Source organism: Triturus cristatus, chromosome 1_2, assembly GCF_964204655.1.
Source record: "Triturus cristatus chromosome 1_2, aTriCri1.1, whole genome shotgun sequence".
Classification (NCBI taxonomy): Eukaryota; Metazoa; Chordata; class Amphibia; order Caudata; family Salamandridae; genus Triturus; species Triturus cristatus.
This window is the reverse complement of record NC_140580.1, coordinates 230,948,068-230,973,665: the sequence shown is the minus strand read 5'-3', so window position 1 is coordinate 230,973,665 and position 25,598 is coordinate 230,948,068. Positions and strand designations below refer to the sequence as shown.

At 52.2% G+C, this 25,598-nt stretch overlaps 1 protein-coding gene across 2 annotated transcripts in view; it reads right to left on the bottom strand.

Annotated features, from left to right (window-relative positions):
- Positions 1-25,598, bottom strand: part of LOC146867094 (uncharacterized) — a 786,406-nt gene that overhangs the window by 42,172 nt on the left and 718,636 nt on the right. For both annotated transcript variants that reach the window (XM_085603528.1, XM_085603529.1), the window contains one exon: positions 15,192-15,310. In XM_085603528.1, coding sequence (XP_085459654.1) covers positions 15,192-15,310 — 119 coding nt within the window. The remainder of the gene's footprint in view (positions 1-15,191; positions 15,311-25,598) is intronic.

The window sequence follows — 25,598 nt, the reverse complement described above, 5'->3', positions numbered from 1 at the left end:
AAGGCACTCATCAATGGAAATTTTCCCTATATCCATAAGAGTTTTATAGAAGTTTTCCCCATCTATTTTTGACCACCTAAGTCGCCTCCCCATGTCTGTTACCCTCTGAGGTGCCACGCGGCTGTTCCCTCCTGTGCTGAGTCAGGTGAAAAAGCTCCATTACCACAGGATTGTGGTCACTAAATGGACCCCACTCAATCCCTACAGATATAATCCTATTTTTTAGGAAGCTGGATATTACAATGTAGTCAATAAATGACGAGCACCCTCGCCCCTTAAACGTGGGGGGGAGCATCCCGTCCTTCTCCGTGTCCATCATGTTCATCGTATGCACCAAATCATAGGTGTCTAAAAGTTTGCTAAAGGCCATGCCTTCTTGTGTGTGGTCAAAGTGGGGTCCATTCTTCACTGGGCAATGTGACCATTCGACATCAATGGGAAGTAAAGCTGGGCATAGATGGCAATTAAAGTCGCCCATGATTAAAATAGTTGGAGCTGGTACCCCCTTACTAGCTTCCAGCTCTTGATTTAGACTATAATCCAATTCCTGAAGGAATGGGTTATTTTCTCCTGTTATCCCCGTATTTTAATATTAAAAACAATCAGCCTTAGCCCTTTACCCTTATACCACACGGCCTGAAAATTCGGTGAAGACCAGGTCGTACTTGTCCATGTGCCTTGAAGGTTTAAGTCTACATATATGGACAAACCTCCCCTAGCTCTGCCTGATCTTGATTTTCGTGCTGGAACGAAAAAACATTTATACCCTGGCATGTGGAAGAGACTATTATCAACCACCCAAGTCTCCTGTAAGCTGATTATTTGGTACCGGGTTATGTACTGCCGCCACTCGTCGTTATTAAATTTATTCGCCAGTCCGGCTATATTCCAGGAGATAAATTGTAAGCCTTCCTACGGTTTGTGTGTGCCTACTGTGCCAGCAGGGGTAGATATTGTATTAGACAATCCTTCCATGATTCCTGTATGCCCTAATTCTAGCCCACTGCCCGATGGTATTTGGTCATTTCCTATGTCCCTTATCTCACTTATATCTGGGATATCTCCCCCATTTGATCTAGTTATGTGTGCTGAGGTTTTTACTATGCTCTCCCTCCTGCATTTTCGTGATATATCAACCTCCTCCATAGGCCCAGGGGCTTGAGGGGCATTGTTTTGTAGTGTATCTATCCCTACCTCTTGCATTTCCTCGAGGTTCATATTCCTTCCTTCTCTTCTTTGGCAAGAATCTACTGGAAGTGGGGGGCTAATAAGTCAATCATTCTCCTCTAGCAATGCCAGGGGGGCTAAACCTATTTCTCCAACTTGGTGGTCCAGGGTTCCACAATCTAGGACCATCACAAGCGTACCCTTGGACCCTATGTGAATTAAATCTGTCCATGAATCTCCCAGATTGGGTTGAATCATCATGAGGTACCGAGTATCTGGGGTAAAAATATCCCAGTGGCAGTGATTTTATGCGGCTGGTATGGTTAACTGTCCCACATGCCGTAATATGTTCCACTACTCTCTTGTCCCTAAAATTGACTATTATGCAATTGCCTACAATGTATTTGCGTCTAGTGCCTACCCAATTTACCCTTCTGACATGTAATATTTCCCCATTTCCGTTTTCATTTCCAGTCAAGGGTTTATTATTATTCAACCAATGTGTGCTCTTGTTATGTAGTTCCAGATGTGTCTCGTTCTGGTCCCATTTTAGTTCAGGTGCTCCTGCAAGAACTACTACGTAGGGGCACGCTTCCGGTGGTAAATTGATTGTGGGCAGAGCATTAGACGATGTCATAGGGACATCAGAGTCAGACTGAATTATTGGTTGCTCCTTTGGGATTAAGGGCTGTTTTGTTAATTGTGGTAGTGGTAACAATTGCTCAGATGAGCCCTGACCTATCTGTGGTACCCTTGCACTTGGGATTGTGACTCTACCCTTTTGCACTGGGTGACCTAATGCATCGGGGTTCTGTCTCCCTGAGGATTGCCCATCATTCAGCCCCATCGGCTGTATAGCCATCTGTGGGCCTGTAATGATTTCAGGGGTAACTATGATGTTGTGCGACTCCACTGTTGTTCCCAGGGTCCTACCCCTGTTTTTTACCTCATTCAAGATTTTATCTAACCTACTGGCCAATGGTTTTATTTGGTTTACTATAAATAATTCTAGGTGAGTTTGTATATCTAACACTATTTGAGTCGCCCATATGGGCGGGACTGATACCTGCGACACCTTGTCCGCCCACCCCTCCCTTGATCTTCTTCTTATTTTACTTTGAGGGTTACTGACTCTACTTTTCATCTCTTTCGGCTTTTTTGGGCAAGTGTTCCGTTTCCTATTCCTTAGGGGTGGATTACTAGAGACCGCTACCCCCATATTTAGCCCGGTATCCGACTGCGCACAAGGAAGATCTTGTTCCAAATTTTCTAACGAGCAGAAAGGTGAAATAACCATAGATTCACTTGCTGGCCCTAACATTGAGACAGATGACTCCGATAGTGGAATTAGGGACAAGCGTCTCTCTGTGCGTTCAATCTCGCATGATACCGCCCCAATTGCTTTCTGCAACATGCGATCAATTGCCGTTGGCTTTGAGACTGGAGGTGGGTCTATGCTTATATCTGGCGATTGTGCCTGTCGGAGGGAGGGTGAATTTGGTTTTGCTCTAGCCGAGCGTGTTTTAACCTTGCTAGCCATACTATTGACGCAAATGATCAAACAACAACAAAAAAATATATCCTCAAGTCAATAAACCACTTGCGTTTTTAGGTCCCAAGTTCCAATGAGCACAGTTAGATGTCCTCCTCCTTTTCCACAAACGATTTTAATATCGTGGCCCCTACTTGATGAAACAGCCACGAGAAGGGGCCCGGCTCGGCCTCCTTCGGTCCCTGACGGGCAAGGACGGGCCCTCCCTTGGCCTGGGCTTCGCCCGGGCGCTGCCCGCGCGCGTCCCGCGCTGCGGGAGGCTGCAAGCATTTTTCAAGCGCCTCCGGGCGCGCTTAGCCGCGTCACTGCAGGTGACCGGCTGGGGCGTCTGGGGGTTGGAATTCTACTGGCCGTTGCCCTCACGACGCGGTAGGATATCCCCCTGCTGCTGCCAAGGTCGCGTCCCACGCTGCGGGAGGCTGCAAGCGTTTTTCAAGCGCCTCCAGGCGCGCTTAGCCGCGTCACTGCAGGTGACCGGCTGGGGCATCTGGGGGTTGGAGTTCCGCTGGCCGTTGCCCTCATGACGTGGTAGGATATCCCCCTGCTGTCGCGCAGGCAACACAGAAAAGCTCAGAATCTGAGGATTTGGCATGTTGCTTTAAAGCCCAAGACCACCCCAAATGTCTGAATTTCAATGACTCGGGCTGGAAGTGAGGCCATAGGCTCTGTGATGGATTAAATGACACTGTTGGCATATAGGCTAATTAGATGCTGATCAGCACCATGGGGAATCCCTGTGTTGTTCGGGTTATCCCTCAACCTTAGCGCAAAGTGCTCCATATATAAAGCAAACGAAACAGGGCCAGGGGATTACCCTGGTGCGTGCCTCGTTGGATGGGGAATGGAGGAGACAGAACGCCATTAACCTTAACTGAAGACATGGGGCGCTGTAGATGTTCCGTACCCAGTTGCAAAATCGTTTACCAATACCAAATGTCTTCAATGTCTCGAAGAGGTAAGAGCAATGGACCCAATCAAATGCCTTTTCGGCATCAATAGAGAGAAGTAAAGCCTTCTTATGTGACCGGTGTATTTTATCAGTGAGGTTGAGTAAGCGCATGGTCTTATCACCACACTGGCGGGTGAGTATTAACCCAGACTGGGCAGGGTCGACCTGTCTGGGCATTAACAGATTGAGACTATGCGCTAGTACACTGGTAAATATCTTTGCGTCAATGTTTAAGAGTGAAATAGGTCTGTATGACCAACACAGGGATGGGTCCTTGCAAATCACCGACATGAAAGCTTCCAGCATAGTGTCAGTAAGAGAGCCTGATTCTGGAGAGGATTTATACAACCGGATGAGCAAGGGGGCCAGCTCCTGATAGAAAGTTTGATAGAATTCTGCACTCAAACCGTCAAGCCCAGAAGATTTCAGTGGTTTTAAGCGCTCTATGGCCAATATCGCTTCCTCTATAGAATAGGCTGATCTAGAGCTGAAGCCTCGCATCGGGTAGAGAGGTAAAAGCGCTATTATAGAGATAACCGAAGGGGTCTTCAAGGCCAAGGCAATTTCCTCATTACCGCTGGTCTCTGTGGATTGTCTTCACCGAGCCTGTGGGAATTTTGGTATATAGGCGATAAGCCAACATACACCCACAGCGATTGCTTCCAAGGTGGAATTTATGTTTAAAGCTTACCATGGCATATTCTGCGCTGTCCAAGTCAAGGCGTTTAAGCAAAAGGTGAGCTTTCTCCAACTCCCTCCAAACCCTAGGGCCCCTGGTCCGCCTATGCATTGCTTCTAATTCAGAAACTGTTTTCTCAAGGCTTAGCCGCCTGTCTCGACGAAGACTGTTCTCAGCTGCAGGGATAGCGATAAACTCCTCTGAGTACCAACTTCAGGGCTTCCCATACGGAGGCCAGAGAAGTTTCCCCAGTATCGTCAGTTTGAAAGTAAGACTTGATTACTTTCCGAAATAAGTCAACTGTGGTCTAGGATTGAAGTATAGTATCCCACAGTCTCCAATGCGAGTGTCGGAATGGAGTAAAAGGTAACCGGAGAGTCAAAGAAATAGGAACACAGTCTGAAAGTGAGCGGGGCTCGATACAGGCATCAACAATGAGGTCAAAGAGAGACGGAGTTGCTAAGAAATGGTCAATATGTGTGTACATCTTATGTGCCACAGAGTAGTGTGTAAAGTCCCTGGTCATTGGTTGTAGTCAGCTCCATACATCGTGTAAACCACAGTCCACCAGCCAGTGTACGCCTGCAGCAGAGAAGACCCTGTTTGATCAGATAGCTGGCCAGCACAGTCAGGATCAGTGTCTATACCAGCTGGACTGCATTCTGTGGACATCTATAGAGACCAATTGGGTTTACTGAAGTAGACAAACATCGCTGCCCGACTGCTCAAGGAGAGAGAGGATAACTAACCTTTTAGCGTGGTTGTTAAGGCACTGGACATTGAGGCTAGTGACCTTAATACCAGTAAACCAAAATTAGTCATCAAAACACTATTAGAACACCCCCTCGGTACAGAAGGGGCATGCAACAGGGAAGCATTGTGCAGTACGCTGTACCGATATTAGACAATCTGAAAAGGATGGAGTTGATTGCGCTGATAGGAGAACCCCCCACCCCCAAAACTCCTGTAACAAACAAGTTGAAAAACATTAAATAAGCAATGAAAGAAGTCCATTGAGTGTGGCAACAGTAATGGGAATATAGTCCAGCAGGCACGTCCAGCACTAGAGAAGAGTCCCAGTGGAAGGGAGAGTCTTGTCAATGAAGAGGCCATTAGGCAGGCTTGGAACAGCATGATTCTCTCGGCCCTCCCGCGTCTCCCTCAATCCCACCCACCGGAGAGAAAGTCCTGCACCAAGTGTCCTCCATCTCAATTGCTATCGGAATTGGCGGGGTCTCCCGTTAGCGTGTTTAGCACAGACATCCTCTCTTGTGCCATCGTAGCAGGATCAGGATTTAGGCTGCTTGAGTCATGTGTGATTCTTGTCGACTAAGGCCGACTGCATGCCCTTGTGATCTTGTGGCCTGGACGGAGAATCTTCATAGGTAGAAGCTGTAATGCCAAGGACCCCGCTTGCCTCCGCCAAGGATTGTCTTCCAAGTGAGGGATAAATCGAAATGGATGACCCCAGGAGTTGGAAATGCCGGGGCAGGAAAATTGTGCAGTTTCTGTTGGTAATAGCCGCTAAGTCTTGATACAGGAAAGTTGAATGCCCTCCAGATGTCCCGAGTTTTGACACCTTCAGCCTACCATTATTGGCCTATGTGTATGACGCAGTACTAATTGCCCGAATGGGTAGGGCCCTGCAATGTATGATAATGGCCTATGTGACCTTCATGACATCCCTGGATTTAAGGGTCAATGAATCTAAATCCTTCATACTGATAGGTTCAATAGGGCACGGGAAAGTGCCATCCTTCCATATAGGGGCCGGCAGACTAGAGGTGGTAGACACATTTTCTTATCTGGGGTTCTCGTTCGACAAAGGTCATACTTCAGCTAACATGGTCAAAAATAGAGCTCTGGTGATGGACAGTTGTGGCAGCCATCTCTAAACTTGCTAAGAAATTGGGCACGTCACCTCTAAAAGTTGTAAAGACGATATACGATATTCATCCGTTACCTATGGAGCAGGGGTATGGGGGATGGCCTCTATAAAGCACTTACAGAAACTTGAGGCTGGATTTTTTAAACAGCAGGTATCCCTTTCTGCATCGTGCTCTAAATTTAATTGCCATCTAGAAGTGGGACTACCATACGTCGGCGATACGATAAGGCTTGCCCCAATATTAATATGGCACTCAATTAGGAGGAAGGATACAGTACACCTGACCCAATCCATCATCAATAATTGCCTAAAACAAGACAATGTTCACAAAATAGAAAGGCTCCAATATGTACGGTCAACTCTGAATTTATTGGGCCTAGAGGATTTATTTAGAAACCCTAGCGCATGCCTTCAAATATCAGAGAAATAAATAAAAGTAAAATTCCTAGCAAAGGTGGTGCATGATAGACTGGAGGCAAATCAAGATAAACCAACAGTAAGGCTATACCGTCATCTCCCGCCTATAACATAGGAAGATTACTTTTATTTAGAGGAAATCCAGAATTTACAGCACAGATTTATTTTATTATGCTTTAGTATGAACATGATCTCTTTGATGGTGGGTTATCCCGCAGGAAGATTGAATTTCGCTGACTTGACAGCCTGTCCCTGCGATGACAGATCAGACCAGTCAGAACTCCACATAGTTTTATTTTGTGATTTATATAAAGTAGAAAGAGCAAGATATATTTTGTCAATTTTAAGACAATACCATTTTAGACAATGTAGAGTGGCTTTTAGCTTTCTTAAAAAAACTTAGCAAACCCGCACTTAAGCTTTTCGCTAGCTAGCTTATGCGGGCTTGCATAAGGAAGAGGAAACTTTCTTCTCAGATATTTTAAGCGTCTGAGTGATGAACCTGTATCATAAAAGTGGTATTCATTAGCAGCATACCCCCCCCAGCACACACTACGAGTGAAGGGTTATTGTAAAGTTGTATTGTGTTGAATGTCCCTGCACAGAGCTTACCCACTTGGGTATCAGGATGTGGGCAGTGGCGGAGCACAGAGTCGGGGGAGGCCTTATCAATGTCCTGTAAGCCAGGCCGCCACCAGGTTCTCCGGAGGATGCAACTCACCTGCCACAGGTCAACAAGGAAGAAGTGATCCAAGCACGTTTTCACAAATAGGAGCGCAGGGGCCCTTCTCACTGACCAGGCAGGTGCCATGTAGATTATGACAGGCAGCGGGAGAATCCCCAGATATTGATAATGCATCTAAAGGAGGCTGGCTTTCAGGCAAGAGGTAAAACTGGATTCAGGGCCACGTAGTGTCCATTCAGGTGTAGTAGGCCCAAGGTGAAAACCAGGCCCAGCCACTCAACTATTAGGCCTGGCTGCAGAGGCCAAGCGCAGTTCCACCCAGGCCAACTACTCCCAAGGCCCAAGGAGACTCATTGACTGCAGGCGCTGGTTTGTATGCTCATTCAACTTGGGAGTGCCCCACCTCACACGGCACGGGGAGAACAGGCCTGGAAATTGTCCCACTCACTCCCAGGCAGCCTGCGGGGGCCATGCGTCCCATGAAGGTTCACCAGCCCTGCCTGGCCACTCCAGCACCTGGCTTGGGTGCAGACGGGAGACAAAAACCCAGGCTCTGGGAGGGGGGCACCCTCGTCAGCCTCACCTGCTGTTTCTTCACTGGGACCTCGGGAGAGCCTTGGCGCAGTCCACTCTCGGGGGCATCGAACGGGCCCTCCGCGTTCCCCTCCAACTCTGTCGAGATGTCAAGCTCACCCAATCCGCTCCATCAGGTGCTGCGTTTGGCCACTGGTTGGTGTCATGCTCACCAGGCCTTCCTCGCCCTGCAGTCCCTAGAAGGCTGTTCACTGTTGCTGCTACAGTGTTGGCAGGGAGGCACACGACTCAATCTCATATGGAAGTTGGCCCTGATAGACCCACGCTGCCATGGAGGGTAAAGCAGCCAAGCAGGTGGGGCGCTGAGCGAAGCCTTGATAATGGAAAGGTTGGAGCACCGAGCAGGCATTCCTCAACCACCCGTCATCTTGGACACGCCCCTCAGGATTAGATTTTAGAAATGCAAATATACGTTTTTGTTTTTCCTACCTGTCAGGAGTACAGAGGAAGCGCCAATCTCTGTCAGCTGAAGCGATTTTATGAAATCAGGAACCAGTAGGCGGAGACTAGCTTTGAAATCGGTAGTCTCCCGCCTGAATTGGGAGGGTTGGCATCTATGAAAACCTTCCATGAGCCAATAGGATTGCAAGATAAACACACAGTTTCTGCTAAATCAAATCGTGAGTGTGAGTGGAGCCAAAGCCCCTCTCTTGATAATTCTCACTTAATTGTCCAGTGACAACTGCATTGTCAAGCACACCATAAAACATTGTTAAATGTGAATCTAAGCCAACAGTGCTCAAGGATTGGATAGAGGGGCATATTCACAAGAACGTGTGATAACTACCGCACGAGTAGCGTAACGCAACTTTCAATATCGCAGCCCATTGCGGTAAAATAACCCTGTGACAACATGGAATTCACAACAAAGCGGTAGCAAGCGATAGCCAACAGATAACGTGGGAAATGTCCGCATCAAAATCAACACCACGCTGCATAAATGCAACACGCAAATGCAAAAAAACTTGCGATGAGGCCAACCGCAGTACAAACAGTAGCGAAAATCAGCCACTGGCCTGCAAATCCCAAGCGTCTGGCGGAACTATTCACTAAAAAAAACCCAGAAAAAATACACCAAAAACAATCCAAAGTGCGAAGCAACATGGATGCACCCTGACACAGTGCAGGGGCCAACCCAAACCCCACAACCCCTACAGACTACCAGCAAGGAACAACGGGGCCAGGGAAGGCCAAGGAGAAGAGGGAGTGGAAGACGGGGTGCAGACCGCAGGAAAACATGACCAGCGTCACGGAGGCGACAAAACACTACCAGCAACTGACCCACAAGCAGACCAACTGATTTGCAGGTGGAGTGCCGAGGAGGTCAATCCAGGAGGCCAATAGGCACCGGCATTACGTGACTACCTAAACCTGGCACAAATCCGCTGCCAACAGGAAGGCAGCAACGGTGACAGGAGGTGGCAGCCCAGCGCCACAGGAGGAGCTGAAGGAAACCCAGGCCACAGTCATTTGTGTGGAGATGGTGCAAGGAGTAGGGAGTATGGAAACACCTCAAGAGGACCTGACACAACATCAACAGGGAGTGCAACGAACAGGGACTGGGGGGACAGGGGGAGTGGGCACAATGGCATACATGCACAATGAGATGTACCACACTGCACACCCACAATCACCCAGGTCCATAGCCCAGATCCCCTTGGCACACTGCAGCACACACACATAGCACGAACAGCACACCCACATTGACGACAACGAGGAAAAACATGCATAGCCGACACTGCAGAACAGAGGACACAACTGGCTCCGCACATGCACAGAAACATGCCTACTACATCTGACTGAGCCAGAAACTGTGAAATGGAAATGTACGTGTACGACCCTTACATCCATCATGTAGACCAAATGTACACTGTCCCACAGAAGAATCCTGCACCCCCAAACAGTCACAATGTACATTGCCAAACAGTCTGCATGCAAACCTGCACAATGCGGCAACATATATGTCAACACAAAGTCAATACGCTCCTCCCCTTCACATCGCAGAGGGGCACACAACACATTCAGCAGAGCATAGAATACAACACATCAGTGATGCTTGAGAGCACCACCACACCGTCGACACTGATGCCCTACAACAGCACATGGATATCCCACGCAACCCTCCACCAGGACCCGGACAGCCAAGCTACTCAGAGGAGAATACTGAGCCTGCAACAGACCACATAGTAGGAAGCACCCGCAAGCACAGCTGGCTCATGACACTTCACCCACCCACACATCGCAGCCCAATGCCATGTTCCTGCACGCCAAAAGGAGGTGGCCCAACAGGTGTGGGTGGGGGCCGTAACCATGGACTGCGAACCAGGACACATACGTAGGTGTCTATCATCCTTCAGGGCCCACCAACACCCCACTAAGGAGACCCACACTGCCATAGAGACACATGCAGATGCACATTCACAGTACAGAACCACGGGCAGGGGCGCTCAAATAGTAGTCACACAGCCATGTTGGCTTTGCATATGATGGCCCTGGACACTCCCCTTACGAATTGAGTGGGGGACGACAAAGCTACATGTCCAAGCTACAACCCCCTGCCTGCGGTGACACATCTGCATCCGATGTACAAAGCACAATGTCGTAGGGCCCAGGGCCCTCATGCATACAACAAGACCACAGGGACACACACCGATATCATGTTGAACTGGCTACGGGCACATGCGCCCAGCCCCTTTATTGGCAGGGCCACATGTACAGTGATGCCTGTGCTGGATGTGTGTGGGGTGAGTGTAAGCCAGCCCGCACGGAATGCTTGGTGCTGGCAACAACTTGAACAGTGGACAACAGTGCAACGGAAACAGAAAACACATGCATAACAGACTCAACTACACAGCAACATGGAGGAAGCCGCAGTAAGGACAGAGGTCACCCAAAATTCAGTCAGGAGGTTCCGTGAGTTGCTGTGCACTGAGGTAGGGGCACTAGAGATGAGCGCGCTCATGTGAAGGTAATGCTAGGATTGTATCCCTTCGTGTTAGTCCTGATGCAGATGCAGTTGGGTGTGTTACACCTGCATCAACTTCCTCATCAACGTCCTAGGTCTCCCACACTGTCTGAGGTGACAGTTGCATGCGCAGTCCACAGCGCAATACCCAGTAATGGTTCCGGGTGCGTGGTCGACTACCACCTCTAGTCTGCATTCCTGCCTTGGGGATGTTGGCTCCTGCCCTCCCATTGTCTGTGCCATCTCCCGTCCTCGCACTTGACACATCTTCCTCATCATGGTCCCAGTTCTTCCCCACTGCATGAGGTGACATTGCTGCGCAACATCTCCACAGCACAAATGTCAATCAGTAACGGACAATGGCTTGCGGTGCACTGAGTCACTGGCACCTGGAGTGCTGAGCAGGGTATCAAGCCGATGATGCCATACACGATAGGTCTGAGCAACTCCATAAGTCTGTCAGGACCACTGTGTCAATTGTGGCAGATGGCTGATGGAGGTGGTCCTTGCAGTGGTGGCGTGTACCTCCTGCGGTGATGCCACGTCCAGGCAAGTCAGGACTCGATTTGGTGTATGAGCCCTGCTGAGACGCTCTTGGGCCCAGAGGCTGCGTACAGCGCAAGGCCACAGAGAAATGGTGTTGATGACCCCAAGGCCAACGCTTCAGGGCCCATCCAATTTCTCAAGAGAAGGGGTCTCGGACCTTACTAGTACAGAGTTAGTGGCCCTGGATGCACAGTGGCTGGCACAGGCACCCAGCCACGGGACAGTGACTTGCGGCGCAGTCAGATGGGCCATGAGACCTGAGCGGGTCACCATCGATGTCAAAGGTGTATGTTGCAGAGGGTATCGGGGGACAGTGGGAGGTGTCCTCCAGGGCATGACGCCGAAAGGTTTGATTTTATCCGGAAGCAGCAAATGGAGGAGTGGAATGCGACAGCTACATGAGGATGAAAACTGCCCTCTGGTCCATAGACTCAGACGCCACCAAAGTTAGACCAGAGAGTGTCCATGATTGTCGGGGAACAGACTTAGTGGCATGGGGGCAGAGAGGGAATGCAGTCTGCGATGATGCCGGTACGCTGATATGAACTCAGCCAATGCAAAATGAAGAGTCTGGGACCTACTGGACCGCAGTGTAGGCCGGAGGCAGCGATCAGAACGGGCCATTCACCGAGTGTTGACGTCATAGGTTGGATGGCCCCACCGGCCTGCGTAGTTCAGGTTCAGTGGCACCACATGTTTGCTCACATCCGTTACTGTGACCCGGCTTTCGTCCGGACTGAGCTGCATCTTCCTCTTACTCCTCTCCGTGCGATCACTGGTGTGGACTCTGCAGTTCGTGATTTGCGGCAAGATGCTGGATGTAGGACCTACTGGTCCGCAGGGTAGTCCTAGTCCCTCATCCACGTGTCGCAGGCTGGCGTTGAACAGGGTTAGTGGCATCACATGTCACAGGCTGGCATTGAACAGGGTTAGTGGCACCACGTGTCGCAGGCTGGCATTGAACAGGGTTAGCGGCACCACGTGTCGCAAATAGCCCATATGGAACTATGCCTCAGTGATCGGGGTGGGTCTGGTGCTGTGGCCACTGGCCCGATATTGGGGTCACTGCCATTCATGAATCTGGACACATTTTCGCACATGTGACCAACTGGGCCAAAGAGTAGTTCGAAGGCGGCAGTAGAGTACGTCAATGAGAAAGGACTAAAGCGGGCCTGTGTCCTGGAGGCCGCGATGGACTGAGGAGGCTGCCAAGGTCGCGGCCCTCGGACTTGGAGTTTGCGCTGGCATGTGGTGGGCCCTCCTTGACACACGCCGGTGTCGGCAAGTGATCAGTGTGGCCTGCCTGCGCAGGGGCGAGCCTGATGGGTTCGTGGTCCAGCGTGCCGGGGTCCGGCAGGCACTCGGCATCGCAGGCAATTCCGCTCACGAGGATGGCCTCGGCCTCGTGGCGGGGTGAGTGGCACCGCCCTGGCAGAGACATTGTGCTTTCCGGAAGAGGACCACGCCCAGGGCTATGTGCTTTTTATTCACACCCCTACGCTGGCGTGGCATACGCCGGGCCATCCCACTCCGGTCATGCTTGGGGGGGGGGCGTAACAGGCAAAATTTCCGCAAGGTCCCCCACTGGCTGGGGTGAAATGGTTGCGTCCACTGTCCACTAGACTCCATACACTAGAGCTGTGTGTCACCATGGATTGGATATGGTTCTGTTCTGCATATGCGGTCTGTTCAGCACATCTCCGCCACTCCTGGCATTGTGTACTTTCCCAATCGTGGTTCTCCGGCATTATTCACACATGCCTGGTTGCCACCTCTCCCCACATTTGGATGTTGTGTGGCTGAGGTGACATGCCGTTGATGGCTCATGTTCACGGCTTGGCCAGGTAACCATTGTGAGTTGTTCTGTCGTGTCTGGTGGGTGATCATGTTGTTGTGCATGTTGGTTTAGATTTTGTGACTTGTGCATTGCCAGAGTTGTGAGTTGCATGGTTGTGGAGTTGAGGTGAGTAGGGTGTCCATTTGAAACTTGCCATGGGGCTGTGCATTTCCATTGTTGCCATCCTGGGTAGGCTGGTTGCTGAGGGACTGTTGGAGGGTGAAGGAATCGTGCACAGTGGCTGGGTATTTGGAGGTGACATTGTTGGAGGTTCCACGGTGTTCTGTTGTTGCCTGCACATTGATGTGAGACGTGTGCTTCCTGTTGTGGTGATTGTGTGCTGTGTCACCAGGGGGCACAGGTGGGACATGTGTGCTGTGGATTGCCCCCAATACGTGCGTGCATCCTGCTATGGCGTATGGTCCTTGCTTATTTCTCCAGCTGATCCTGCACATTGTGTTGGGCGTATGGGAACTGGGGAACCAGGGTGATGGCGATGTCCAGGACAGGTGTGGAGGACTTGGATGTGGCTGGCTGTGAGACTCCTCCGACTCTGGCGGGTGTTGTTGGGCGGGTGCCAGGGGCCAACAGGTGCAGTTAATCCAGCAGCTTGGTGTGGGGTGGGATGTTGGTTGTCCGGAATGTTGGTGCTGTAGGCCTGTTAGGCGATGATGGTCAGGATGCGTAGGATGGTTGTCCCTTTCAGCCTGTGGTGGACGGTGACATTATCAGATGTTGGGTCTGTGAGGCTGGTGCGTTTCCTGGGGTTCTGCTGTCTTTGTCTGCGCTGCCTCTGTGGTTGATCGGGGGGGTGTTCTGGGCGTAGGGTGGGGTCCTGGGGTGGTGTCGGTGGGTGTTGTGGCCCTCTTGGGTGTCCGGGCTGCACGATGAGTGGCTCCTTGACATCTGTTACACTTCCGATGTGGCCCTGGGCTGTGCTCCCTTTTGTTGTGCTGGCTGCCGTCCGACTTAACACCAGGTCAGAGCAGGTGTAGATTTCCCGGTGCTAACGCGCCTTATCGCCTGTTTTGTGTTTTTATCGCCGATCTGTCTGGTCGTTGAGAATGTTGAGGTGTGGTCGTGGCTTTTGGCACGGAAACGCCCCGTCTGCATCTCATTAGCAATAGTTGCGGGGGTCCTCTGTGGAGTTGTTTTTTGCAGCTGCTATCACAGGTAAACTGGTGCTGTGGGCTGTTAGCACCAGCTTGTGAATGGGGAGGTAAATTTATCACGACTTTGGCTGTGAGAAAGTGCCGTTAATTTGGCGATAGCTCCTTGTGAATATGGCCCAGAGTGTTCTCTGTCCTGGATCACGTTTCAGCTCTTAAAGTGCCCTCTGACAAGTTGGTCTGAGCAAATTTTTTTCAACAACATGGCTCAGCCTACATGGCTCAGCCTGCATGGCAAAGGTCTCCATTTTTGTTTGTTTTACACTAACGAATTTCCAAATTGGAAGTTTATTTGTGTAAAAAACGGTAATGGTTCTGACATGTAGGTGATAACCATTGATAATTTGGATGACTGGGGTTTGTATGATGGTCCTGGGAGAGGAAATGTAGTGATATTGACTCTGCCCAAACGGAGCTGGCGACCATCAGTATTACCTGGCGGCCCTGTGGTGGAGCAGCGTCAGGAGAGGATTACCAGTGTTGGAGCCAGACGAGGCCCTGCCAGTGTAAGCTCTGCACTTTAGCCACTTCCTAATACTGTGGGTGAATCACGAGTTTGGCAGGGCTCCCATTCTGCCTAGCTCTAAATGACCTCCATTGTCCTCTAGAGTTAATTTGTTTTTGAGAGCTGTCCATGTATGCCTTTTCAGAAAACTCAGCTGTAAACACTGTTTTCAAGATCAAGTTATGTTTCTATAGTTAGGTAACAAGGTATGCCAAACAGCAGAAAGCCAGAGTCCTACCTGTACAGCTGAGGGCATGACTGCTTCAATGCCACGGATGACAAACCCAACCTGTTCTGGTTCTTCAGCTTTGTTTTCTTCACCAGATCCCGCACTCTCCCCCAGGGATGATTTTCAACCTGTGTAAATAAAATGTGAATCTCTTGTTCAGTGGCTGGAATACTACTGTATGGCCTCGTTCCATAAGCCCAAAGACAAATATCAAGCAAACGATACAGAAAACCATAGGGCTTTATGTAGAATTGGGCAGATGCGGGACACCTTCTAAAGCCTGCCGTATTTAGAGTGCCACTGATATCGATGCACTCTAAATAGAGAGCGCACATTTTGGCGGATGTGCTGCCTCAGCCGAACCCTAAATAATGCCCATAGTTTGGAGGTAAATAACAATAATTGTGAATAGTCTGGAAACTGAAAATTAATTTAATCATTGCACTCTTCAAAGATAACAAGTAAAGAAAACCACTGTCATAACTTCTCTTCTCTCGCATTGTATTTCCAATAAGCAACTTAACCCGTGTGAATTTTACGAGCTGAAAACAAGGGAGTTGACAGTTTTATATTTCCTCTTTCCATCATAACATAAAACACGGAAGGATTACTCTGAAATATAAAAATGTTTATTATTTCAAGCGCTTTGCTATAACTGAGAAGAGACAGATAGCCCTTTATAAACCTTCCAATAAATAAATAAATAAGCATGGGAATACTGGATGAAGTAAAATGCGAGATTAGTCTATGCGGTAATTGTTCAATGAGCAGTTGTCAAATGAAAATAATCTTTGGAAACATCCATGTTCACTTTCATACATGAGCATCAGTCCCCGTGAGCAGGAAAGATCTAAAGGAACATGAAAAATATCGAATATCATTTCGTTTTTTTTCCCTTCATTTTTTCCCCACAGAATGGATTCTGTTGAATTAACACATCGTACACGTCTTATGGAAAATGACCGTTCCAGAAAATGTGCTCAGGAAGAGAAAATCACCGGCAATCCATTATTAAGACCTGCATATCTCTAGTATCCTAATTGTTTATTTCATATTGCTATCCAACCAGAAATGCAGTCCATTCGGATTAAGAATGTGCTAATTTGTGTTGAATAGTTAGAAAACGAAAATGTACTTCTATTTCTCTCCCTCTCTCCTCTTTCCGATTCTCCGTTCTAGTGCTGACCTGTCCGGTTCAGAATTTCACAACCCGGCTATACCACTGCACTTGAGAACACTCGCAGGGGCGGCCTTAGGCATGTGCAAGCTGTGCACCTGCACAGGGCCACCAAACCCCCCAGGGGCCACCACGAGGAATCGGATACAATACATATTCGTGGTGGCCCCTGGCAGGGATTTGGCGCATGAACGACTGAGGCGTGCTAAATCCAATGTGATGCACGCTGAATGGTTGTTCTTATACTCTTTTCCTTTCTAACCCAGTCTCGTCTTTGTGTGGGGTCGGCCTTGTTTCGGGCTCTTCTGGTAGGTCTTGTGCTTGTTTAGAACTTTTTTTCCAGGAGAATAGAGCTTGTTTTAATAGTCCAGATCTGGCACCTCCGGAGGCTCGCATGCGCGCGCATGCGCAGTGCCCGCGAGTCCTGCAGCGAAGGGGTTACAGAAGCACCTCGCATCACTGGCGGCAGGAGGGGTGGCAGCACCCGTGCCCGGCGTGCAGCGAGCAGCACCGAGACCGGCCGAGGCCATGCACCGGCGCGCCTAGAGACCCTGGGCAAGAAAGGCCGCCTTGCAGAGGATAGCATGCCAGTGTGCAACCTTTGGTGCCAGCTGCGAGGTGAGCAGCCCGAGGGTCAGGGCATGGGGAGGGGGAGTGAGGAGGTCAGCGTGTGCCACTGCAGAGTGAACCCGAGGGAAGGTGAGCCATTGGACGAGGGTGTGGGGAGCCCTGGGGAGGAGGGCAGATCAGGTGTAGGAATGTATCCCAGCCCGTGGGGGTGAGGAGCCGGGGGCGTGGGGAAGGTTGGGTGAGGATGTTATTGTAGATGGTGTGTGCTTTGGGTCTGGGTGGAGGTAAGCCATGTGAGGTGGCGAGCTGGAGGTATTCTGGTGGTCATGGGAAGGGAGGGCATGATGAATCGTGAGAGAGAGTCTCTCTCTCACGATTCATCTCTGAGAGGGCGCGGGTCGGAGAGGTGGTCTCCGTGCACCAGGGGTAGGGAGTGGTACAGATCGGCGCTGTATGTTGAGGGAAGAGTGAGTCAGGAGTGCAGGGGCGGTGTTTACTTGTGGCTGAGGGGAGGCATGGTGACTTTTGGAGGTGTAACTTGGGAGGCACGGTCGTATTGGGGGGAAGAGGAGAGCAGGGTACGAGGTGTTAGACGTAATGTTAAGGATTCATTAAAATGATTACAATTACTTATCAACAATCATGAAAGCAGAGTATGAAGCTGATACTTGTGATCTAATGAGTGGATCTGCCTGCACAAATCTTTTAAAACATCGAGTGTTCGAATGTACTTGGCATTTGGTTATGTCTGTTTATATGGTGTTGAGGCAGACATGAAATGCAAGCACCTATGGATGGACGCCTGGAATAGGATGGCAGTGCCTACCCATGTTAACTCAATCTAATGCCCTTTTGCAGAGACCTTGGTAGGAGACTGGCTTCTTTATCATTTCTTTAATTACATTCCAGTGCTTGTCATGTGACTAGCAGAGAAAACTAGTTTAACTAGTCCTCAGTTTGCAATTGGTGAAGCAGCCTTCTCTGTCCATACTAGGGGCATAGTTACCATTGGTTCAGCAAGTACAGTGGTACTGAGACCCAAAACCCTCAGGGGCCCATTGAACCCTGATAATTGCTATATTTTACTTCCTGAGCAGCAGCCAAAGGGGCCATTTTCCTCGCTTATGCCACGGCCCATGGGGTCGTTGGTACGCTGTGCTAGTGATTCGCACGTCTGCTTGAAAGTTGTCTCCTGACTGGATGTTCCTTGCACATTAATTTTGCTTCAGTGAACCTCTAGTGCCTTTTCATAGCCTTAGGACTCACTGTAATTAATCCTTGTTTAATAGGTGCTCTGAAAGCGAGCAGAACTGGTTGCTGGAATATGGCACAATACAAGAAACCTTAATTAAATATATTGTATTTTGTCTTTTGACAATGTGGTAAAGTGGACGAGTCTTTGGTTACCTGTAGGCTGTCTTCAGGATCAGTTAGTGACTTACTGAGACAGGTCTCTGTGTGCCATGATTTCAAGGTAGCTTACTCTCTTCCTGCTAAGGTCACTTCCCAAATAGATCATGAACTATTCTCCAGGCTGTACTGTTCTCAGTGGACTGAGAAAACAGACCTTGTATGCCAAGTCACATGATCTACCCTATAGTTTTATAACACTCTTCAAATAAACCTTCCATATGTGGCTAGTCCTCATAATGTGTCATACATGTAGTGGGAAGGGTAATTACTATCAATCAGTCAGGGTTTGTAAAGCTCAGCTGCTTCACACATAAGGGTCTCGAGGCGGTGTGGGATTCATGCTGCTGTTTCATGCTGCTTATTGGTTGAACAGCGAGGTCTTGTGGTCCTTTCTGAACTGCTGGAGCGATGGTGAGGCTGAGGTGCAGGGGGAGGGTTTTCAGGTCTTCACTGCCAGGTGGGAGAAGTAGCGGCCTCCACTGTTTTATCAGCGGCTGCATTGGGTGGCTGCTAGGGAGATGGTTCTGGAACATATTTTCCTGGTAGGTTGGTGGAACTTCACTCGTTCATTAAGATATGCTAGTCCTTCATTGTGTAGTCCAGGGAAGACATGGCTTGGCAGTTCGGGCTGGACTGTTCCCATGAGGCACAGGGTCAAGGCTGATTTGCATATGGCCATGTCTGAACTGGGGTGGTGTGGTGAGCAAAAAAACGATGGGTTTAGGCCCAGATCTCTGTACTGGGGTGAATGTATGACATTGTTCTACATTCTGTCCATCAACTGTTGTTTTTGCAAGAAAATAAAAATGACACATCAAAATCTTTCAGCAGCCGCCACTGCTGATTGTCTTCTTTTTCTCCCTACCCACTGCTAGCCTCGCCCGCTGCATTGCAAGCAAAATGAAGAGAATTCGAGTACACAAATCTGGTTATTCGAAACGAAAGAGAAAGGTGGCTCAGCAGGCTTTCGTAGTGTCACAGGAAGGAGCAATCCTGAACTTTATCACCCAAGGGAAACCTAAAGATGGAGAATCCTCTGGCCAGAGTACTGCTGATGCACTAGGTAAAACCGGCGCTGACGACCATAAAGAAGAACAAAAAAATGATGATATCCATGAGCAGAATGATACTCATGAGCAGACCAATGAAAATGAACAAGGTGACTCTGAAATTGATACAAACATGCAGCAATTACCAACTCAGGATGAGGATTATTACAAAAGACCCTCAGACAGAGAAACTCAAACATCATTCATCGGTCCATCAACATCTGGCATTCTGAAGGAGGTTCAGAGTTTACAGACGGATGATGCTGGTATTGAAAAGGAAGCCAAAGAGCAAGACCAAGTTACAGACCCGTGTACTGAATATGATTTATGTGATTGGAGGGATCCTACTTTGTGGCCGAACTCTCTTACGGACGCGCAACGTGTTTTACTTGTTGAAAGGGGTCCCTCCAGAGACCCAGATTCTAAAACAAAGTATCCAAGTGATGAGCACTCAAAAAGTAAACGTCGTTTTTCTGTTACCATGTTACTGGTCATCTGACGCCTTTTCTGGACGTTTTATTAAAACACCTTCCTGAGCTCCGCCCCGCCCGGACCCCCTCTTCCGGGGCCCCCTACCTGCGCTCCCTGCACAGGGCCACCATGAGCCTAGAGCCGCCCCTGACACTCGGCACAAACTTCCTTCCCAAAAGGGATGACAGATTGAATGAAACTGATTTGCCATAATATGAATATGTAAACCTTCAATCTAAATGACCAGCCAGTTTTATTAAATCAACTTTTGCATCCCTGTTTCCGATGGATATAGTTTGGCCGAACAGTGACTCCGTCGGGTGGGAGTTCAATTACATTATTAAATGAAACACACCCAGATGCTCTGTCAGACCATCGAGCCTGGCTTCAACGGTGCCCTCCCTGTCTGGTGGCAAAGCATTGTGGTCCGAAGGAAATTCGGAGGTTCAGTCATTCAGGCCTGGTACGGTACACATTATTAGGGCTGGGCGGAATTTGCGTAGCGCCACTACGCAGACTTTTGGAAAAAATGTGTGAAACATGAGCGCACGTCCTGAGGGTCCGTGTGCCCGGGACAGGGGTCCCTTGTGCCCGGGCAGGCTCCTCGATCTCCCCGGCCTGGCTGGGTTGAGAAGCAGGGACCGGCCCCGGGGCCTGGGCTTCGGTCAGGGCCTGGGGTTTGGGAGACCCCGTCCTGTGGCCTGCGAAGTGTCCATCTGCCCGGGACAAGGGTCCCTGGTGCAGATCCCTGGAGACCTGCAAGGGAAGGCGGGAGCCCTACCGCTGTGGCACGGGGCGGGCAGATGGGAGTCCCTTCGGTCCCCGCCATCTGGTCGCACCAATCCCCTCAGCCATCTGGTCGCACGCAATACTTTCCAATGGGGCGACCAGATGGCCGGGCGGCCCTGGAAGTCCCGATGGGGGCTCATTCACCTCCCCGGTCCCAGCCAGGTCTACAGGAGGTCGGGCACATCTGGGCCTAGGGTCCCCTGAGTCTCTCCGTGTGCAGCGGTTCCCAGAAAGAGGGGTAGCCTTCCACCGGATTACTAAGGGCAGGGTATGCCTCCCGGGCTGGCGGTTCTCAGCCGGGGACCAGATGGGCTGGGCCTGGACGACACCTCCCCTCCATCCGGGGGCTCTCTCCTCCGGCCCACGGCGTGGCAAAGTGCCCGGTACGGGCTCCATGGGTCCCGGGCAGTCCTCCGCCGGGTGTCTGGGCCCCAGGAGCGCCTGTGGGCCTCCCCATGCCTGAGGCCCAGCGTGGGTTCTCCGAGCCCCCCGAGCCCTGCAGTCCTGGAGCCCTGCAGCCCCCGAGCCCTGCAGCCCCTGCGCCCTGCAGTCCTGAGCCCTGCAGTCCCCAAGCCCTGCAGTCGCCCGAGCCCTGCAGCCCCGGAGCCCTGCAGCCCCTGAGCCCTGCAGCCCCTGAGCCCTGCAAGGGCAGGCGGGAGCCCTCCCGCGAGGGCTTGGGGCAGGCAGATTAGCGTTATTTTGGTCCCGGCCATCTGGTCGCACCAATCCCCTCGGCCATCTGGTCGCACGCAATGCTTTCCAATGGGGCGACCAGATGGGCGGGCCGGCCTGGAAGTCCCGATGAGGGCTCATTCACCTCCCTGATCCCAGCCAGGGCTCCAGGGGGGCGGGGGCCTCCGTGCCTAGGGTCCCCTGAGTCTGGCGCTGCACACAGGTTCCCAGAAGGAGGGGTAGCCTTCCTCCGGATTACTAGGGCCAGGGTATGCTGGAACACCCCTCCCGGGCTGGCGGTTCTTTGCCGTGGACCAGATGGGCTATGGCCGGACAACACCTCCCCTCCATCCGGGGGCTCCCTCCTCCGGCCCACGGTGTGGCAAAGTGCCTGGGATGGGCTCCATGGGTCATGGGCAGTCCTCCCCCTGGCGTCTGGGCCTGAGAGCTCCTCCCCGTGCCTGAGGCCCAGCCGGGGTCTCTGAGCCCCCGGGAAGCCGAGCCCCCGAGCCCTGCTAGGGCAGGCGGGAACCCTACTGGGAAGGCTCGGCTCGGGGCAGGCAGATGGGCGTCTTTTCGGTCCCGGACATCTGGTCACACCTTTCCCCTCGGCCATCTGGTCGCACGCAATGCATTCCAATGGGGTGACCAGATGGCCGGGCCGCCCTGGAAGTCCTGATGGGGGCCCATTCCCCTCCCCGATCCCAGCCAGGGCCCCAGGAGGTCGGGCGCCTCCGCGCCCTGGGTCCCCTCCGTCACTCGGTGCGCACGGGTGACCAGAAAGAGGGGTGGCTTTCCTCTGGCTTACTAAGGGCAGGGTATGCCGGAACACCCCTCCCAGGCTGGCAGTTCTCTGCTGGGGACCAGATGGGCTATGCCCGGGCAACACCTCCCAGGCGTCCGGGGCTCCCTCCTCCGGCCCGCGGCATGGCAAAGTGCCCGGGATGGGCTCCATGGGTACCGGGAAGTCCTCCCCCGGCGTCCGGGCCTGAGATCTCCAGTGGTCCTCCCCGTGCCTGAGGCCCAGCTGGGGTCGCCGAGCCCCTGGGAAGCGGAGCCCCCCGAGCCCTGCGTGGGCAGACAGGAGCCCTACCATGAAGGCTTGGGGCGGGCAGACCAGAGTCCTTTCAGTCCTGGCCATCTGGTCGCACCTTTCCCCTCGGCCATCTGGTCGCACGCAATGCTTTCCAATGGGGCGACCAGGTGGCTGGGCCGGCCTGGAAGTCCCGATGAGGGCTCATTTGCCTCCTGGATCCCAGCCAGGGCTCCAGGAGGCTGGGCACGTTCGCACCTAGGGTCCCCCTCCGTCACTCGGAGCGCGCGGGTTACCAGAAAGGGGGGTAGCATTCCTCCATATTAGTAGGGGCAGGGTATGCCGTAACACCCTCCCAGGCTGGCGGTTCTTTGCCGGAGACTAGATGGGCTATGCCCGGACAACACCTCCCCCCCGTCTGGGGGCTCCCTCCTCCGGCCCATGGCGTGGCAAAGTGCCCGGGACGGGCTACACGGGTCCCGGGCAGTCCTCCCCCGGGCGTCGGGGCTCGAGAGCTCCGGTGGTCCTCCCCGTGCCTGAGGCCCAGCCGGGCTCCCCGAGCCCCCAGGAAGCGGAGCCCCCGAGCCCTGCATGGACAGGTGGGAGCCCTACCACGAAGGCTCAAGGCGGGCAGACGGGAGTCCTTTCGGTCCCTGCCATCTGGTCGCACCTTTCCCCTTGGCCATCTGGTCGCATGCAATGCTTTCCAATGGGGCGACCAGATGGCTGGGCCGACCTGGAAGTCCCGATGAGGGCTCATTTGCCTCCCGGATCCCAGCCAGGGCTCCAGGAGGTCGGGCACATTCGCGCCTAGGGTCCCCTGCGTCACTCAGAGCGTGTGGGTTACTAGAAAGGGGGGTAGCCTTCCTCTGGATTAGTAGGGGCAGGGTATGCTGGCACACCACTCCCGGGCTGGCGGTTCTTTGCCGGGGACCAGATGGGCTATGCCCGGACAACACCTCCCCCCGTCTGGGGGCTCCCTCCACCGTCCCACGGCGTGGCAAAGTGCCGGGGACGGGCTACACCGGTCCCAGGCAGTCCTCCCCCAGGCGTCCAGGCCCAAGAGCTCCGGTGGTCCTCCCCATGCCTGAGGCCCAGCCGGGGTCCCCGAGCCCCCGGGAAGCGGAGCACCCCGATCCCTGCGTGGGCAGGCGGGAGCCCTACCGCGAAGGCTCGGGGCGGGCAGACGGGAGTCCTTTCGGTCCCGGCCATCTGGTCACACCTTTCCCCTCGGCCATCTGGTCGCACGCAATGCTTTCCAATGGGGCGACCAGATGGCCGGGCCGGCCTGGAAGTCCCGATGAGGGCTCATTTGCCTCCCTGATCCAAGCCAGGGCTCCAGGAGGCCAGGCGCGTCTGCGCCTAGGGTCCCCTCAGTGTTGCGGTGCGCATAGGTTACCAGAAAGAGGGGTAGCCTTCCTCCGGATTACTAGGGACAGGGTACTCTGGGACCCCTCTTGGCCTAGCAGTCCTCAGCTGGCAGCTGGACGGGTCAGGATGCCGCCCCAGCCCTGGGTCCGTCCCTGGGCCTGTCGCATGGCAGACTGCCCTGGATGGGGTCCTGCTGGGCTGGGTCCAGGGGCCCCGGGGAGGCTTATTTATTTATTTATTTATTTATTTAATTTGTATGGCGCGTTATAACCACAGGGGTCTCTAAGCGCTGTCTGACCATATTTACGTGATAGATGTTATATTCACTTGAAACCAGCTGTACACCTAAGGTCTGCTCCATGCTTGTTTGAATAGTACGGTTTTTAATTTTTTTCTGAAGGAAAGTAAATTACTCTCCTTCCTGAGCTCTGGATCCAATTTGTTCCATAGGGCTGGGATTGTGTTGGAGAAAGCACGGCCCCCCACCGTGGTCAATTTAAAGCGGGGCTGAGACAGAAGGGTGGCGTCCGACGAACGCAAAGTCCTACCCGGTATGTAAGGGGATAGTCGGGATTTTAGGTATTTTGGTGCTTTACCATGCAAAGCCTTGTGAGCAATGCACATCCCTTTGAAGACAATTCTCTGGCGAACTGGTAGCCAGTGTAACTCCTGCATCAGGGGAGAGGCATGGGCATTTCTGGGTTTTTTAAATATCAACCTAGCTGCATCGTTCATGACTCCCTGTAGTTTGTCCAGCAGCCGCTGTGGCAAACCTAAATAAAGGGAGTTCCCGTAGTCCAGCCTAGCCAAAATTGTGGCTGAGACCACGTGTCTCAAGGTAGAGAATGAGAGTAGGGCCGCGATCTTCCTAAGTTGTCTTAACAAGCCTATACTGGTGCCTACTACGGTGGTAACTTGTTTTTCCATGGATAATTTATTATCCACATATAGGCCTAGGCTTTTGACTGCAACTGCCGGCTTTGGGGGTACACCCAGCTCCATTGGCCAAAATTTATCACTCCAAGGGTTACCCGAGATGGAAATGGGTAATACTTCCGTTTTATCCGGGTTGACTTTTAAGGAGTTCTCGGACATCCAATTAACTGTGGTTTTCAATATGTCCTGTAGCCTGGTGGGAGCTCCTGGACCATCATCCAGCCGGATGATTATCTGGGTGTCATCGGCATAGTTGTACACTAGGCAATCCATCCTATTCAGGAGAGCAATTAGTGGTTGCAGGTAGATGTTGAAAAGTAGTGGAGACAAGGCAGATCCCTGGGGGACCCCGCAGGTGATCGGAGCAGGGGTAGAAAGTAGATCCCCCAGCTGTACTCGTTGTGTCCTACCCTGCAGAAATGAAGAGAGCCATGCATGTGCTGTACCCACGACGCCAAAGGATCTCAACCGCGACAGAAGCTGTTTATGGCACACGGTGTCAAACGCCGCGGAGAGATCCAATAGTACCAGGGCTTCCCCTTCGCCTCTGGACCCGGGAGCCTCGGCTAGGTCCAGGCTCGTGTGCTCCAGCCCTGGGCCCCGTCCCCCAGCCTGCTGCCCCACCAAAGGCCTGGGACGGGGTTCCATCATGCCCGGGGAGCCTTTCCTTGCTCGGCTGGGTTCAGGGGCTCCCTACAGCCCCGGGGAGGGTGTCCTCCCCACCCTGGGCTCCGTCCTCAGTCCTGCCATGTGGCTGGGTTCCTGGGATGGTGTCCGGCAGGCCCGGGGAGGCTTTCCCTGTGCCTCTGGGCCTGGGAGCCCCGGCTGGGTCCAGGGACCCGCCGGGCCCCGGGTCAGGTGCTCCGGCCCTGGACCCCATCCCCCGGCCTGCCGGCCCACCAAAGGCCTGGGACGGGGTTCTGTCGTGCCCGATG